The 19941-nt window shown below is 40.0% G+C and overlaps 1 protein-coding gene across 2 annotated transcripts in view; it reads right to left on the reverse strand.

The window, feature by feature from the left end:
- Positions 1–19941, reverse strand: part of brinp2 (bone morphogenetic protein/retinoic acid inducible neural-specific 2) — a 244119-nt gene that overhangs the window by 12772 nt on the left and 211406 nt on the right. For both annotated transcript variants that reach the window (XM_075483744.1, XM_075483745.1), the window contains one exon: positions 3991–4213. In XM_075483744.1, coding sequence (XP_075339859.1) covers positions 3991–4213 — 223 coding nt within the window. The remainder of the gene's footprint in view (positions 1–3990; positions 4214–19941) is intronic.

Below are 19941 nucleotides of genomic sequence, written 5' to 3' on the forward strand. Positions count from 1 at the left end.
CACGACGGATGCCTCCCTCTCGGGGTGGGGCGCCGTGTGGCAGAACCGGACAGCCCAGGGGCTGTGACCGGCGCGAGACCGCTCGCAGCATATCAACGCACTGGAGCTGCGGGCTGTGCACAGGGCGTTGCAGGCTTTCCTCCCTTTCTTGAGGGACCGACATGTACTCGTGCGGTCGGACAATGTTTCGGCCGTCTCCCACATAAACCACCAAGGTGGCACCAGGTCTGCACTGCTGTTGCAGGCATCCCAGGACCTCCTGCTGTGGGCAGCACCACGCCTAGCCAGCCTGAGGGCAACGTATTTGCCCGGGGAACGAAACCAGACGGCGGACTTGCTCTCCCATTGCAAGCCTCCCCCGGGGGAGTGGCAGCTTCATCCGGAGGTGGTGCTCAATATCTGGACCACCTTCGGCAGAGCAAACGTGGACCTCTTTGCCTCAGAAGAGTCAACCCATTGCCCCCTCTGGTTCTCCCGGACAGAGGAGAGCAGTCCTCTGGGCCAGGATGCTCTTGCCCACGACTGGCCAGAGGTTCTCCTCTATGCTTTCCTGCCGATCCCTCTGATAGTCCCTACACTACAGAGGATCCTCCAGCAGGGCCACAGGCTGCTTTTGGTAGCCCCCTTTTGGCCAGGGAGGACGTGGTTTCCACTGCTGCACAGGCTCTGCAGCGGTTCCCCATGGCGCCTCCCCGACAGGAGGGATCTCCTGTCTCAGTGGCAGGGTCAGATCTGGCATCCCGACCCTTCCCGCCTGCAGCTGTGGGTCTGGCCACTGCAGGGCCCGACCCGCTGCTGACTGAGTGCTCTGGCGATGTCTGCCATACCATCCTAAACGCGAGGGCGCCTTCTACCCGGGTGCTTTATGAACAGAGGTGGCGGCTGTTCACTACATGGTGCTTGGACAGGGGTGAGGACCCTGTGCACTGTCCTGTCCCTAAGATTCTGGAGTTCCTCCAGTCACTCCTGGATGGCGGCCGGTCCCCCGCTACCCTGAGGGTGTATGTGGCAGCCATTTCCTCTCGGCATGCTCGAGTGGATAACGACACGGTGGGGAGCCACAGGTTGGTGTCCCTTTTCCTGAAAGGTGCACAGCGGTTGCGCCCCCCACGAGTGCGGCGCACCCCGCCATGGGATCTGCACCTGGTGCTCGGCGCTCTGTGCTCGCCTCCCTTTGAACCCCTTGCTCAGGCAGGGCTGAGGTAGGTCTCCGCTAAGACTGCCTTTCTCCTCGCTATCGCATCAGCGAAGCGCGTCGGGGAGCTGCATGCTCTGTCAGTGAGCGACTCCTGCATGAGGTGGAACTCGGATGGCTCGGGGGTTTCCCTATGGCCGAACTCCGCCTTTCTCCCGAAGGTGCTGTCTTCGTCGAAACTCAACAGACCTATCCACCTGGCACAGTTTGTTCCCCCGGAGGGGGAGGACAGGTTACGACTACTGTGCCCTGTACGTGGCCGCGACTGCCGGTATCAGGCAGTCGGACCAGCTCTTCCTCTGCTATGGTGGCCCTCGGAGGGGCTGTGCGCTCTCTAAACAGCGACTGTCCCACTGGGTGGTGGACGCCATCACCCAGGCATATAAGGGAAGTGGGCACCCCCCGCCAGCTGGGGTGAGCTGCCACTCCACCAGAGCTGTCTCGACATCATGGGCAGCCCTACGGGGCGTTCCCCTGGAGGACATCTGTGAGGCAGCATCATGGGCATCACCGAGTACCTTCTCCAGGTTCTATCGAGTGAATGTTGCCACTCCCCACCCGTTGGCTGTGGTCCTGCTGCCCGACTCTGCTGCTTCCTCTCAGTAAAGTGAGTAGGTGCTGGATTCCTCGTGACTTTTCTGGTATGAGTCATCCAGTGCTTGAAAGCACCGCCTCTGGCGGTCAGTAAGGATGAAATAGAACGAAAGTTACGTATGTAACTACGGTTCTATGAATCCTGGATGACCGCCAGAGCGTTCTGTCACTCAGAATCCTCATGTACTCGCGAGAAGATTCTGTAGGTATTTTACATTGTATTGTTGATTCCTTTAAAATGTAACTGAATACATTCTTTTATTTTTTGCTTAGACAAACTTTTACTTTGAGGTTTATGGCACGTTTCTATTTTTTATGTCCTTAACTGTTCTTCTATCATCTGCATTAATGATTTTATTTGTCTTATTATTATTTACTTTGTCATTTTTAATTGAAAAAGGTGTTGTACAAATAAACTTGACTTCATCAACAAAAAAAGTCAATAAATCATAACCTAACAACAATGAAAATTATAAATAAAGGTGTCCTTCTAATATGGGCCTTTATTAGAGGCAGTTAGCAGTTGTTATTTTAAGAAGAAAGGGAGACGTGTAGAAATGTGTGCTTAAATTCCTAATATCCCTGCACAAATGCAGACTTTCAGAAAAAAAAGCCCTTTCGAGAAGTGCTTCGAGAACACTTTTTCCGACAAATGTGCCATTCAGTATTAGCTGTCTTTTTTGTCTCCTTGTTTTTAAGTTTCATCACAAAATGCAGGCTACACAAATTCCAGCCTTTCAGGACACTTACGAAACAGCTTTCTCGACCTCATGGAGCTGGTTTTCTTGCCTAGGTGTATTTTTTTTTGCAGCTGAAGAGATAAGACTTCACTGATGCGTCTTTTACCAAATAAATGCAACCACATGTGATGGCGATTTTATGCAAGAGGATTATATACTCTGAGATTTTACGAACCTTGATATCTGATGTAAAAAGCCAGTGTGGTATAAGATTTACAGTGGATAGCATCTCACTCCATGCAGCTCCATCAGCTTGCCAGGTCACTGGTGTAGGAGACCAAGGAATCAACAGTAATGGAAATCCGAGATATACAGCTCGAAAGAAACAGGAACCATGCGCTACAAGTGTCCTTTTCTAATTTAATAGTCTCTCATTTCTCTCTGGATTTATCTTCCTTCTCCGGTTATGTTGCTCTACTTCATTATCTGCAATAATCTGTTAATTCATTGGTCATATTGTGTTATTTCTTTTATAAGTAGAGGTTGTCAATGAAAAATATATTGGCTGTGTGAATGGAAAATGGGTAAATCAAATATACATATAGGAGAAATATAACAAAAAAGATCTTCTGCCCTAATACTTTTGAGACAGTCCCTAACTTATGGTGGATGATGAGTAGTCAAGCGTAGTAATTGAATTAAATTGAATTAAATTGTACTGAATTTAATATATTAAAATGCAGTTCAACTAAAAAGAAAAGCTTGATTTTAATGGTAAAATTAAATTGGGAGATCGAATAGTCTAACAAAAGACAAATGAAGATAAAGCTTCCCTGCAACAATACTTTATGGAAATTCTCAAACTAGTAGCGAATAGTCAAGCTTCATTCCATAATGTATAATTACTACAAGTTTTCTACACAGGTTCATGTACACCTCTGAAGAAATGACCAGTGCTGTGGCACTACTTAGATCAGACTACAACAATGTAAAAGTGTTCAGTACATGCTAGACTCATTACAGTAAAGACAGATTTAATATTTTTTTATATATATATTTATATTTTTAAATATAATAAATAAAATGACCATTGAGGTGGTGACAATGACTTGCAAACAGCCCATAGTTATGTTTCCCACATCCCTGTCCGTATAAACTGTAGTCGTCACTGTCTTTCTAGTGTGCCAAGACTGTCCTCCTTCCAAAAATATGCCCGTGTCCAGTATGTTCATTTAGGAACGTATGAAGTATGATTACGCTCCAACAATTTGCAACCTCTGGTTGTGAGGGTGACTGCATCTGAAGAGTAAAAACGGGGTCCATGACGGAGATGGCCGTGTTGTAAAAATGTGCTTTGGTCTTAATATTGATTGTTTTCTTACCTGAATCAATATTGAAGAGGTTTGGATTTCTAACCATGTGATGTTATGCCCTAATGTGTACACTTGTAATGATTCCAAACAAATCCACCACCTAGCCTCCCATCAGTAACAACTTGTGCTTTTTACCCCAGTGGCTTACCTTTCTCGGGGCAGACTGATGTGCGGCTGTTTGGGACACCGTTTGCTCAGAGTGAATAGTTTCCTGACGATTATCTGGGCTTTTCCCAAAACCAGTCCAGTGCTGGCCTCCAGCTGGGTGTACCGCTTCTGGAGGGACAGGTCAGCAGACCAGAACTTGGCAATCGTGGACACATTCAGAAACTGGTCAGTGGGCAAGCGCTTCAGCAAGGCTTTGAATTCATCTGCAAGGAGTTCAACAGAGACAGAAAGAAAGAATAGAACAAAATTAGATGATCCAAAAGTCATTTATCTCTTTGAGCACTTCAAACCTATTCACCACTTCGGTTTTATCCCCAGCGGTATGAATAGATAATGAATGAGGAGCTGGAGGAGTTTGTGTCATAAGAATATTACAAAAGCTGTTATGATCTAATGAATTGCCATTATAAAGTAAACACCTGCGCTTTAATCTGCAGTTATACTCATCTACCTCACCATGAGAAACCCATCATACTCACTGTGGCATCACTGTCATTTAGAAACACTGATGAATGACCATCTGGTGTCATAATGAGATGGGCATTTTTGTTTGTAATTCTTTCTTTCAAAAACCCCAACAAATTAAGAGAGCGTCCTTGGTCACAAGCTGAATAGGCCAATAAAACCGTGTGGTAAAATGGCAAAAGACTTCCGTTTCTATGGTCGCATCCTTTGAATAGATTGAAAGAGAAATAGAAAAGAAAAAAAAAGACCAATACATGTAGTTTACTGCAGACTCTGCAGCTGTCAGAGCAGTGTCAAAAACAATCAAAAGCACAGAACAAAGTTAAATGTGAACGCATTTATTAATCCAGCTTTCTTACGTTAACACTCTTTAGCTGTGACCAAGCAAGCCAAATTCAGAGGTTTGCACGGCCTATTTTATATGACATAGAAATGCATTTTCCTTAGATTCCAGAATTGGCACCAGCTCAGCTGCATGCTGAAATTGGCACAAAATAGTTGTCATAATAAAAATAAGAAGAGAAGCATTCATTAAAAACTGACAATGCAGATGTTCAAAGGGCTAGTTAAGTTTCTACTGACTGTAAATACTTACTGGAGTGACACAGCATGCATGAGTAACACACTGTGGACAACTTTTGTGAAGTCAAGACACACCAATCAGTGTATTATGACAGAATGGCTGCAAATGCAGTCACAGCATACTGAAGTCCAATAATCCAGTTAACAATGACACAGCAAAGAAAATACTACACACAACAATCCCACATAAAAGCTAGACTGCTTCTATACATGTTAGTTTGATAAAAAGCTGCTGTAATGCAGTACATGACGAGCATGGACTGATTGTCATTCAGGCTGTTTATCTAGTGAGGCTATAGGTTTCACTGTGGGTTCGGCTATAAGGCCCCATTATTGGTCAAGAATCCCACAGTGACCACAAATAGTTACCGCGGGATAAAGTTACATTGATTTTATTTTACATTGTTTTCCCAAGCTGACAATCTTACTAAAATGACCCGACTAAGAATGAGCTCAGGTCTTTTGCCGCCCGATTCACCAAGTGAGTGTAATGAAGGCTAAATTGAGTCGTCATGTAAAATTTGATCGTCTGAGTCACCAACATGTATGGAGTCACCAACATGCTAGATACCACAAAGAGATGAAGTATATTCTAAACAAGTTTCCCCAACCAGGTACAAGTCATTCTTTGTTAAATGTTTCGGTTTCTCGCACTACTTTATGACCTGCTTTACCTTTGATTTGCTCAAGTTGCTGCTGTCACTACTTGATGACTGGTTCAACATCTTCACCGAGGTGACTTACTTTTCATATGCATTACGTACTCTGGCTTGAAACATGAAGAAAGCTACTGGTGATAGTTGGATTATTAACAAGGTGATGAATATTTATACATAACAGCATCTTCTGAGGCTTCTGGGGCTTCTGATTTCTTTACAGTACAGCCATATCACCACATTAGCCAGCCTATGCTTGCAGTCATTTCAGAGGTTGGTATGAGACTGTGGCAGAAATTAGCTGAACTGGTGCATTTAGTTGCTTCTGAATACAATTGAAAATTAAAGCAGAATAACATATAACTAATTTATGCCCACCTGATGACCCCAATTACATGTTGGTCAGCACTGCTCACTGATCTATATAGGGAGTATAGGGAATTAATCACTGAGTCTGGTCCATTTTTTCTTTAGTGCAAATTTCTTTACCTTAAATTTGGTACAAATTACTGCATATCATTTTTATTCTATTATATTTTAGTAGCATGTACAAATGTACTTATTAAGCCATTATATATTTGTGTTTTTATCTTTTATCATAGTAGTTTCAGTCCTTGGTAAATACGGAGAAAACAAAGTGATCTTTTACAACTGGTTAAGTTGAACAAGGCTTTCTCCTCCGCTGATTCTCTACAGTGGCTGCAATAGTTGCTGTTGGTGTATCCAGGAGGTTGGATTCTAATTTCATGAGTGATTTGACAGGATTGGATAGTTGGAGACTTGTGAGTCTGTCTCTGGAAACCTGAATGACTTTTTGGCAGAAAAGCAGTGATGTTATTCTGGAGATGTCACTACGAAACACAGTGATTGTTAAAATTTGGCAGGAAGTTGAACAAATCTTCAGTCTTGTGCTGAATTCAGAGGGATTTTTGAATTTGTGTCATTTGTGACAATTGTCCTACAACAAAATCCTGATGGTGGGATTGCTTGTTGTACAAGAGGACAAGAACAGCTATTGTCCCTGCTATACGGTAGAGAGCAATACAGCATGCATGTGTACGTATGTAAGTGTAGGATATCAAACATCAAAAACTGAGTACAGTCAGACAACATTCCAGTAAGAATAAAAATAGGTACAAATGAAACAGCTTCTATCCAGTGTTGAGCTGGCTGAGAGCGGTCCAGTGTCAAGACTATTTGAGTCCCAATATGAACCAGTGGGCAAATATTATGCCAGTATGAAGCCTCTGGGAATCATGAAGCTACCATCTCTTTCTCTTTTAAAGCAAGCTAAGTGAGACCTTCTAGGATTGTTCTGGGTCTGCTGGAGAATCATATTCCCATGTGCTGTTGTTGGCAGGGAGAAGGCAGAGAACTCTGCAGCCAAGTCGGCCTGAGCCGAGCCCAACTGACGAAACTCAAGCCTATTAGAGTGCTCAGTGATCCCAGATGACACAATGGTCTGCCTCCTTCCCTCGCTGTGATTGTACTCCACTGGAGGAAAGAGACAAAGTTGTCTCTTTCTCTCTTGAGCTGCCTCTTTTTCTGAAGTTCTTGTTACTCCTGGCTCTGCGATCTCTTTAACCCCTTCAGACCTGATTTTTTTTTTTTCTGCTGAGCAAAAGAAATTTTATCCAGCTGAATTTGACTCTTTTCCAACATAGAAATAAAGGGGAAGAAAGACATTTTTGCCAATTCATGTTTTTATTAGTATTTTGTCATGTCCATTACAATGGACGCTGCGACTAAACAAGCGTAGAATATCATGAAAACTTCGATGAAAAAAGACCATGTTTTTAACACTGGAATCATGTAACAACTAATTAGTTATGGCTTTACACATATGTAAGTTGATGTCTGCATATTTTTTTATATATGTATGTCTTGTACAACCCTAAACTATGAACTTGTATGAATATGAATAATTTAAAGAAATCAGTTTGGCATTCAGTAATGTATCATAGAACTTCAAATGCATTGCCTTACTTTTGATATTGTAAGCTAACAACTGATCATCCAAGGACTAAATTGAAAATACATCACTGAATATTTTCATGTATTCACTCATTTGCGATGAGCAGCCTTGAAGCAGTTTCGGTGTGGCACAAAGCAAAGGTGGATGTTGCATTTGTCACAAAAGACGTGTGTTTTTCCTGTGCAGTTTGATCTCTTGCATCTGGTCGCCTCTATCTTCTCTAAACAAGTGGAACAAACTGCCAGTGGAGATTAAACTTTCACCAAATGTAGACATTTTTAAATCTAAGTTAAAAACATTTATTTTCTCATGTGTCTATGCATGAAATCTGCACGGTATCTTTTAAATTATCTGGACTGTGGACTACCTCGTTTTTAAATTCATTTAAATTATTTAAATTGTGTCTCTTTATATTCTTTCATATATTTTTAATGCTTCTTCCACTCCCTGCTGCAATGCTTTTATTTCATGTGAGGCACTTTGAATTGTTTTGTATATGAAATGTGCTATACAAATAAATTTGATTTGATTTGATTCTTGTCATAATTTGGCATGTGGTCAACCGTATCATACTGTACTTCAGGGAGAGGCCTTATATCCTGAACTTGTGGTCTCACTTCCTGAATCCAACTTGTCAAGATTGGATAGCTCTCCATTTAGAAGGCGCTCAAGGAAGTCTATGACTTTATACTCTAAGACAGGGATGTTAAACTCCAGTCCTCGAGGGCCGCTGTCCTGCAGGTTTTAGATGTTCCCCTGCTTCAACACACCTGATTCAGATTAAATGGATCTCTTTGAAAGATTGTTAAATTCTGCACAAACCAGCAAATGAGGCATTGATCTGAATCAGGTGTGTTGAAGCAGGGAAGCATCTGGTGGTGTCTGCATTTCCTCAGCTGATCCATTTTAGGTGGCACCTTCAATTCAAAAACACAAAGTCAATCTTAAACTATTAAAACCCACTGAGCTGAATGTAAAGGGATTGTTTGTAGCTTACATGTGCCACCACTTGTCTAATCTATATATATCATGGCAAAATAGTTTTTAGAGAAGTTCCAGATTTGTTGGAGCAAAACTTATTGATGTTATCTCAAATGTATCAAACGATCTGTTTTACTGTTCTATTCTGTGTTATTATGTTCACAGCTTGTTTCTACTCACTTAGTATTTAATTAGTTTTATTTGCATATCGGGTCTTTGAAGCACAGACGCCATAAGTCTTGTGAGTAGTTGGTTTTAGGACCATCCCAGTGTTCGGACTGAAGGTCCAGTAAGATTTCTAGTAAGTGTTCTGTTTAATTAAGAAAATCATCCGAGAGATGGTCTGTATTATATTCATACATCAGCAGCACAAGATGATCCCTAATTAACTTTCCTGTTGCTTAATTATTATTTTTGGACAACATACCATTCAAACATTAATAGTTATTGTGTCAGGTGTACCGATTCATTCAAGTTCTCCAATAGCAACCACATTCCATCATCATTTCAGTGTCACCCACAGAAACAATGCACTCCTTCACGGTGGATTCTATTTGGACACAGAGGGACTACAACTGCTGAGGCATAAATGGGGATGTGGAAAGGCTGCATATGAATTCTATGAGTAGAGTTTTAATTATTGTCATAGTGTTATTTTTTTTTTCATCCAAACGGTGAAATCCAAACTGACTGTTACTACACTTGTTCAGTTGTGTACGTATTGATCCACGGCTACTGTCGGACGTCACTTTCAAATACGGCTCTCAACACGGTATGTGACTTCAAACCGTATCGGAGAGATATGCAATGTGATCCTTGTCTCCACACACCTTAACACACTCTCCTTCCCTCAGTGCCGCATCTGTATTCTTCACTCCTCCTTCTCCTTCAGTGATCAACTTACATGCAAAGGCACATACACATTCTCCTTTACTCTTCACACACCCAGCAACCTCACACCTATTTATAAATTAGTTTATTTTGTTTCATATCTTTCAGTCTTATTCTTAATCTCCATTCAATACTACCTTGGCAGTCCTTTGCACTGCCACCATGCTGGAGGAATTCGTCTGTTTTCCTGACATTTATGACTCCATGCACCAAATTTATGGACTATTTGGCTCACTCAAAATCTATCAAGTAAAGAGCCAGGCCTGTTATTATCCCTTCTGGGTGATAATGTGGCCCTGAAATCTTAATTTCTGTGCTGACTTTTAGTGATTCATGCCATCCTCAAGCAGAGTCTGTCTGGCTGAGGCTAGTTCATCTCCTTTTTACAAGGATGTAGGGGGAGTGAAAAGTGAGTGCTGGGATTAAAGTTCAAACAGCCAAACCACAAGCCTGGTTCAAGTCAAGAAACTGTGAACATTGAATTTGGCTGACTACTTTTCTTTTTTTTTTATCCTATAACAAAAGTTTCAATCATTTCATCAATATGGGCTCAACTTGGTTTAATTTTAGAATCAAATCCAACTTGCAACAAGCTGTTTAGTATTTATAAGTGTTTGATGTTAAGATGTAGGTGTCTATTAATTTGATTTATTTTTTTCAACATTCATACAAGAAAAAGGTCTGGAGTTGATTCCAAGTGCATTTGTCTTTGGACGCTATTGCTGTGAATCGATAACACGGCGCCAAGGAAACCGAATGCATCTGGAGAAGGAAAACAAACTGAACAACCCCATTAAAGATCGCAAGGATTTTCCTAAGGAAAATTCATAGTTATGTGCATTCTGAAAAGAAGAACCTACCAGAGCGCAGAAACATAATAGAAAGATGGTTCCAGAATCCTTTCCATGGGGGGAAAATTATTTTCAAAACATACAGTCAAGTAAAGGAAACTCTTTGGATTTAGGCTTGTCTTTATCCGAGTTCACTGTCTTTCAGAGACGTCTTAACAGGAGTAAAAGCACAGGGTTCGCCACAAGGTACAAACTATTGAAAGCCAGATAAGACTTTGTTAAAAACAGCCAGAGCAGTTACGGAACCGCTTTTTTTGGACAGATGAAACTACAATCAACCTATGGCAGAGTATTAGGTGGGGAAAAGTATGGAGAAAGCTTGGGAAAGTTTACGATCCCAAACATATCACATCAAAAACAAACTCACAGTCTTCACTCACTCAGGTCAGTCAGTTCAAGTCCAGAATGAAATCCTACTCTTTAACAGCACTTTTCAATAAAGTTCTTTTTTTTTAATCGATATAACAAAATGTTGAACTAAATTGATTATCAAGCTATACATTGTAACGACTGAAGATAAGTGTGATAGCATAGACACTGTGGTCATGCTAATATACTGATGTTAAGCTTCAGGTCAGTGTAGCTGAACACTGAGCATCATTACAGGACTCAACAGTAGTGTATAATGGAGATGCTTCAGTATTTTATCTATTGCTTCAATTTAAGCAAACACAGTGCATCAATATAAGTATCAAGAGACCATATGGTTCTCCTCCGGAGTTTCGTTTTTTTTTTTTCTTTCCTGCAAGCTTATTAAAATCTGATCTTTAGAGACCAGATTGTCTTTCTGAGAAGATGAGCCCAAGCCAATTTCAAGTGACAGTGCCCTCTCAGGACTATATGACTTTATTATTGAACAAAATCTACATGGAATGGGAAGTCTGGAAGAAGGAATGCTCCACGAAACCACTGAATAATAAAACCGGAGACAGCTGTTGTGTTTAGACATTGTTAGTTTTTTAAGAATTTTAAAAAGTACATTAGTATAATAGTATAAGAGAGATTAAGATCCTCAGTTTTTCATCTAGTTTTTGGCAAATATATTCAGCAATATTGCAGTTTGATTCTATAAGTTATATGTCTATGTGTTGTCCAAACACTACAAATGTCCAAAATAAATCTTCATCATCACACATTGCAAGAAATTCAGACCTTTGCAATTTCAATTCTATCTTGGCTGATCAGTATATTTTTGTGTATAATTAGAAATGGTGACAAAAACATGCATATGAGCCAGTTCAGACTATTGCAGTTACTCATTGTCAAAGTGTCTCTGTCACAGCTGGAATTGCATTCCTGTCGCAGTCAGCATGATGGTGACTAACACATCCCTCTTTCTTTTCTTTTTTTTAGTGGAGTATCCCTGTCTGTCAGTCACATCTCATTGAAGAGCCTCTCATTAAATCCCACATGATCTCTCGCAACAGCAACTTCAATAATCATCCTTCTTCCTGTGTGCTTTTTAATACAATTGAAAAATATTGAATGATGTTAGAGATGAGATTTCTTCCGGCAAACACGGCAGCGCGCTCTCTTTTCCTCTGCCGTGCTGCCAGCTGGGAGACACGAACTGGAAAACAGAGGGTCCAGAGCTGTCGTGAAAGCTGCTATCTCCATCACTTCAAAGTGTCTGTAACACATTAAAGGCCCCATCCATCAAACATGGACGACACTGCAGCTCACATAACAGTTAGCAGGGAGGATGTTATGTTTGGTAATCTCTTCATATCCTCTGCATTAAAAACCAAACCTGAAAGAGGTTTTGAGGCATGTTCTATCGCTGCTCACTGAATTGATTGATCTCTTGGAAAAATAGCTCAGTGCGTTTCAAAAAAAGAGAAAAAAATCTTTACTTAACCAGAACCAAAATCCTTTAAGTAGATGTGAGATTTTATGCAACAGTGAATCATTCTGGAAGACCACATGAATAATCACCGTTAAATATAAAAATAGAGTGGGAATACTTTGTTTCAGTGTCATTGATGCTGCATGTGTGAGCCATAATGAAGTGTACATGTGTGCCTGGAAGCATAAATGAGAAACAAAGAGAAAGCTTTATGTAACTGACGATGATCTGATGGCTTTCGAATACATTGTCAGCATTAATAAGCCTATCACATCCACTGTAGCACATTTGTATCTATAAATGCTGTCAAAAGGATGAGGTAGAGGAGGACAGACTAGAAAATTGGTCTTGGTGAATGATTCATTATGATACACTAATTACATTTGCTTTTAAATGCAGTAAGCCTTTTGTTTTGAGATTAGCCCATAATCCCCTAAAGACTTGCAATTTTTCAAGACACATCTTCCATAATTAGTTAAAAATCATTCCTAGGACAAGAGCACTCTATGTACTTTACTTAAGCTGAACTCATGAATTCAGAAGCAACGCTGGACTATTTATTATTAACAGATTAATTAAAGTTGCATTCATTTCCAGAGATAAAAAGCCAAGCTTTGAGAGTCTCACACAACTTCCAACAGCTCTTTTAGATATCATGTACATTACAAAAAGGAACACATGGTTTTTAGAGACAAGTTGTAGGACACAAGTATTACAACACATTATTAATTATTAAAACAAGTCTATTTGTTGTTATTTTTTAGCTAACGTAACAGTTTAATTTTTGAATGATAAACGCCGCTGGTGTCAGAACTTTGCAGCTTTACCGTCTGTGCTGCCTCAGAAAACTGACCCAACTTACCCTGTTTTCAGTCAGTAGATCAAGTGCTGGCCTGAATTTGACTATCGTATTTTTAGGACAGCATGCTCCAAATGGAAAAATACGGTCAGTGCATTAACATACAGATAGAGCTGTTGCAGGAAATGTCATGCCTTCCACAGTACAGCTTCAGTAAAAATGACTCACTTACTGCTGTTTGAGCTCCTCATTTTATCAGTTTTTAATTCAAAGACTATAGTTTGAATCAGAATCAAAATAAAAAATAAAAATAGTTCAGGCTTTGTGATTTTTTTTTTCATGAAAATATCAGTATAACATAATATAAATATGTGTGCCTGCTTTTTTCTCTCTTACATATCTATATAAAATGTGTGAGCTAAGTTCAGAGGCTGGGACTTCAAAAAGCAAAAAGAAATTCCTCGTTTTAAGTTTCCACCGAACATCTTTGACTCATGCGTCATGGAAGAAATCGCACGTGGCCAAATCTGGTGAACAGAACATGTGTCGATAATACTGGTGTGGCCCAAAAAACTCATGCTGTAAGTATAGGCGCATATTAGAAGGATTGCAGGGCCAACGGTTCAGGTCTTTTGAGCTTACTGGTCTACCTTAGACCCTTCTGGATGTTAAAAGAGATCTCAACCTTGACAGCCCTCAGCCCTAATCTTAAGAGACAAATTCACAGTGCCAAGAAAAATAATATTGGCAATAATAAAATAACAAAAGGGCCCAATGTTTAAGGCAATATTAGCACAAATCTGACTCACTGAGTCAACACAATATCACCTGGCCTCAGCACCTCATCATAATATACCACTATTAATACAAACTAAAGGAAACTGACATAAAAAGCTGAATGATAAAACAATGATAAAACAAACAATCCAAACACTTTCAACTGAACTGAACATTTTAATCTGAACATGTGAAGGAAAGGTTATGCACGAGGCTGCAATCAAGCCAATGTAACGGAAGAAAAAAAAAACCTGGCTCACCACACTTTATTTATCTTTTTCATTAAACTGTGACCACAGAGGATTTTCAGTCTTTATGCCTCCATGTTTTTTGGCTTCCCTGGAGAGCTGAGGAGCTGTCAGAGAATCAAACTAAATGTTAAATGTCTAACTTCATATACAATTCTCTTCTTCTTTTTTTTTACTCTGAAATCTTAAAGGAAGTATCACCCCCCGTGCTTCTGTGAGCGGCATGTCGCTGCACGAGGAGACAACAATAGAGTAATAGTCAAAAAATAACAAATGATTTTTGCTAGCTATAGGTGCTCTCTCTTTTTGATCACACCTCATAGTTCCCAACATAAATTATCTGCGGATCAAAACGCTGAAGTCCCACACTTGAGTGGCTATTTTGCATCTTCTTAAACCATGTATTTTATTATCACAATAAAAAAAATAGTTTATTCCTGTGAGCATAACTTCCACTTGAATATCTTCCCCTGTGCTACAATAATGCAACAGAATCTAAATCAAAATAATGTGAAAGGTGCAACAATTACATAGAAATTTGAATAACTTCAAGAAGTGCTTTTACCCTGAAATGTACCAGAACTGTTCAAATTCTTGTTGATGTCCTGCTATGCCAGACCAATTTAACAGCTCCCAAAGACTTCATCTGAATCACATAAGCTCCAGCTTTCTGTGGAATACAGATGAACTAAATGACAGACCATTTCCCTCTCTGTCAGGCACTGCTGGAGGGGAAGTTTAGCTTGCCTACATGAGGAGCTGTACCTTTGTGCCTCAAAACAGTCAGTAAAGACAGCCAGCCTTTGCAATGGCAAACATTTTACTGACTAAAATCAAACTGCATCCAAGTAAAGCATGCACATCTAAACATTGTGACACTTAACAACTCAAACCCTTTGCCTTATGTAAGAAATGGGATTAATTTCTGTGTGGGAAACCAATACACTGTGTGTGCAGATCCACCACATAGGGGAAGTAATGTATTTGGTGTGCTGTTAGTAGACTCTTGTGGGTGATTGCAATGGGAAAAAAAAATCTTCAGTGTCGTACATTTAGTCTCCACTAAGTCATAAAGAAGATCAATCTTAACTTACAGTACCATTTTCCCTCTTTTTCAAGGATGGTGAAGCAGCATAAAAATACACATCAGCTATGTGTACTGACTTAAGGCTGTTGTATAAGGACACAGAGAGTGAGAAATAGAAGAAATAAATTAAGTCAAGTAGTGTGAAAGTCAGAAAGGCACTGACAGCACATGGCCCTGCGTGGCTTCAGGTCGCACAGACAAAACGACTATGGCTCATCTTTGTTCAGATTTTATCCCATCACTATTTCCTGTACATAATATAAAAAAATGTGCATGCAAGATAAAACAAATGCCAAGTTCTCATGTAAAAGCGCAGTTAACATTCAGCTAATGAAGTACAAGAGCTGAAAATAATTATTTTTCCAGCCCCTCTAAGATGTCTTGGCAGTTTATACATAACATTTATCCTGTCTGAAGGACAATTCTCAATCTCTACTTTACCATGTCAGTGTTTCGAGCACGTTAAAGTGTATGCACATCATATATTTGTGAGGTAATTTTTTTTTGTACTAACTATGTAAGTGCGTGTAGTGTAGGTCTGTTCAGAACGGGCATTTTTTCTAAGTAACAGGGACACAATTTATTTGTTGATTAATAAAGTCAATTTATTTGACTTTACTTGTTGAGTGTCAATAAAACGTACAGTCAACATTGGGTCATCAAATATTTTTTTTAATTAATTTGAGCAAGAGGGTACTTGATCAAAGTGCAATTAGAAAAAAATCACATTGACTACAAAGAACGTACAGTGCCTCACTGTAATTTTACTTGATGCTACACAAACAAAACTGATGATATTTCCTTAGTTTTGGAAAAACCTCATTGATGAAAAATCACAGCTGCAATGGCAGTCAAATGATGTAAGAAAACCAGACATCCAATAACAGGGCAAACGCTAAGTGATTTTGGTTTGGCATAAAAATTGACTGTGGAAAGTGTTGCGAAATATTGGATGCAAAGTGTCAAAAGCCTGCATGAAAAGCTGTTGCGTGTTGCTAAACAGTGCTATGTGCTTATTTACATATATATACATATATGCCATCATTCAGTCTGTAATGCCATGTCTTGTCAGTCTGTCCCTACAAATGTCAGCTATATGAAACAGAGATTTAGGCTCTAAGTTTGAGCGGCATTCAATGACAGCATGTTCAAGTTAACTGCCCTTTATCCACAGGAAACACATGCTTCTGATCTATTAACCTACACGATGAAGATAGGTTAATGTATGCTTGTCCACCAGTTCCACCAAAGCAGTTTCCACCCTTGTTGCTAAATCCTGGGTGACTGCAAAAGACAACTGTGGCTGTCACAGTAGTTTTTACCCCCAATACAAGAAATAATAATGGGTGCTGCTAGACCATTCTTCAGTGTTGACAGCCCTGTGGAGTTTCTGTAAGGGCTGTGCTGTACTGTAATGCCATCACTTTGCATTTCTTACAAAGTTTTTACAGTATGTTAGTTCATATTTTTCTTCAACATAACACACGATTCCTTACAAAGGTGAAGATATTCAAATGAAATTAAATCAATTTAACACTTTTTCCATTAAAATATCTAAACAGTTAAGATTTTTCAAATGTTAAAGCTATGATTGATATCTACACCCACCCACCCAAACACACACATATATATATATTTGATTTATTTATATTCATGTAAGGAATAGAATTAATGCATTCATCATAGCCATATTAATCTTGGTATGTCCTGGCCTGTAGTCTTATGAATACATCTGATGCGTATGAGTAAAATCATTCCTCCTCTTCATCACTTTGGTACTGTATAATCCTCCAGGTCAGATTCAAATGCCGCTAGTTGAATAAACACAGTAGGAGGCCACTGTGCCTTTAGCATTGCTTTCTGAAGATGAACTACCTCCCTGACTACTGCTGAGGGATCAGAAATGGAAAATGGATTGAGGCGAACATAGACGAGGGAGGTCAGTCGTTAATATCCAGCAAGCTACTTTCAAGCTGTGTCCGCTTGAGCAGAAAGGTTATCCATCATTCTTTTTTCATTCATCTTTGAAGGCTTACAGAACCCATATGCTCTTTTTAGCAATGGTCTGTTTCACATGTGCACAGTTACAGGCATCAGAAGGGGCTTTACGGGTAACTGAAGCCTTGCGTGACATGGTGCTGAGAGCAACTCCCTAACAACTGACTTTTCTACTACAGGCCACTAAACTGCTCCAGTGGAGCAGCTGGAGGTCGCTCAAGGACATTTTAATCGCAGCCAGTAAAGAACAGCATTGGTTCACTTCCCCCTGCCTTCCACAATCATTGAGATATATCCTGAAGATGTGACATTACTGGGTATCTTTTCTTGTTGGTTGTCACTCTGGGGAATGAGTTGACGGCTACTTGGATGAAAAATGTGGATTTTCATTGTCAGACACTTTTGAAGGTGTGTGTTGGTGGAGGTGAGGAAGGGGCCGAAAAAATGAACTTTTCCGTATATTTCCTTTAATCGATTCATCCGCTTGAATATCACAATTTGGAGAGGATCCGGTGGCATTTGTAAAAGAGATGTTTCTTTGATGTACACCATGTTGATATCTTTGATGCAGACTTTATAAGAAGCAATCGATCGTTTCCCTAAGAAACAGCAAGAGCTCAAAAAATTTTTTTTTTAAATTTTTTCTGACTAAGGCACTCCCAATTAAAATTTCTTTATTACTTGACAAGTCCTACTTGGACATCTTAAAAACAAGGCACACGCATAGCGGCATGAGTGCCTTCTTCAGGGCAGTAACACAAAAGAACAGAGTAGTGCATTTGTTAAGGGTGTAGGTAAGGACAGGTGCAGACAACTATACAATTAGTGCTGAGCTTCTCCACACTGCTGAGCCTGCCTCTCAACACAGCTCTCAGCAGCAGAGAGCTGTCAATCAAACTACCAAAACAACTTTGGGCCCGCCTCTCACACGGTTCCCAGCATAAGACAAGAGCATAAGACAAACAGCAAGAGCTGTTTAAATGTTGTGAGCTGAAGTAATGATTTTCATGGTGCAGACAAAACTGCCTGTGACATGGACAATGTTTTTAATGAGAGAAGAAAAAAAAGAAAAACTCCTAGATTGCTCAGGACCTAAAAAAAAGTAAACAAGCAAAACTTGCAGCATGTTTCGAAATTATTGATGGAGGACAGAAGCATGATGGCAAACCTCTGCTTTACCGGTGTAAGGTACTCGTTAACATGCAGACCTCATACATTACGGGGAAGCCATTGCAGGGTCTGATGCCTGTGCCTAATAAGGGGGCATTAACCTTGAATGCTCCCAAGGTCTCTGATAGCAAAAAAAGAGCCCAGATGGGCCAGCACTGCATTTGTCTGTAGACAGATGGGTTTTAACGGTGCACCCGCTCAAGCTCCAAATGATCTCAAGTTATGGCAGTGGTCTGTTTATATTTTTACAACTTCGGCATTATCACAGAGTTCCTTTATATGTGAAGGTTATGAAAGCCTAATGCATAAAATGCTGTGAACACTGGAGCTAATTTGCATGGTATGTTTGCCCCAAAAAATTCACTACTTTTGTTTAGATCAGAATCAATAGTGTATTGATCAGGTTAGTTTTTTATAAATCCAGATTTTCTTCCCAGTAATTTGTTTGATTACACAATGTATTTTCAGAAAGAGCTTAACAATTCTAAATCCCTACTGGATGAATTCTAACAACTTGGATGCACCTATAGTGTTTCAATTATCTGGTCAAATATTTCCACATTAACAAGGCTGAATGGCTCCAAATGGTGCAGACATTCACGATGAATCCCCCTGCCTTTTCATATAACATGTCCAAGAGGTTGGTGTGTTTGGTTTATACAAGCTTTTTTTGGTACTGCTTATTCAAGGTGGGACTGATGCCTCTTTGTAGTGAATCACCACCTTTTTTGGAGGATACAGAGGTGGATACGGGGGATTGCAGTTGATGTCAGGTGCATTAGCAGTTTCAAATCGATGTGTTTTGTAAGGTACTGTTGATAGAATACATAATTCTAACTAAAGATGCTGTATTCTGTAAGAGGCTGAAGTCGTATTGATATGCGAAGAGACATAATGATACTAAAGTGCCTCTGTTTGGTCAGAATGAACAAGCAAAGTATATTTTTCAGGTTTGTTTGAATTTTTTTCTTTTAGCTGTGCAAGTATTATACAAACGTCTGTGTGAGAAGTGGTGGTGAAATGTCAGAACTAATGAGTGTATTGTCATGGAACTTGGTTCAGGCATTAATGCCTATGGTGGCACTTACATCTCCCATATTTCATCTCCATCCACCACCTAAACATGTGCTAGTTATGTAGTCATCTACAGTGAAAATACTAATTTATCTGACTATCAGAGTACATTTGTAGGTCTCTGTAGAGTGATAAGATCCCCTAATTAAAAAGCAACCTTGATCCATTTATAAAAAGGTTGCTGAATATTGCCCCTTCTATGAAAACACATGCCGTGATAAAGATTGATGCCACATTCATTTCGGTTTTATCACTACTGATTGCTGTAGTTTTAGAGGCGCTTGGGAATTAGTTTGACCACAAACAAAATTTGCAGTCCATTTTCTTTGCCCTGCTCTGCCCTCCTCAGAAATTTAACAAAAAGAAACAATGAAGAGTGCTGTATTGTTTCAGCTCTTGTCTGTTTAACATTGTTCGTCAGTGGTTAGTGAACTTATTTCTGTTTCAAGTCCTGTTGGGAGTGTCGTTTCATATATATTTTGTAAGATCAACCTCTGTGTGTCTTTTCTTGCACCTATCTCAAGCACAGAG

Source organism: Odontesthes bonariensis, chromosome 14 (genome assembly GCF_027942865.1).
Source record: "Odontesthes bonariensis isolate fOdoBon6 chromosome 14, fOdoBon6.hap1, whole genome shotgun sequence".
Taxonomy (NCBI): Eukaryota; Metazoa; Chordata; class Actinopteri; order Atheriniformes; family Atherinopsidae; genus Odontesthes; species Odontesthes bonariensis.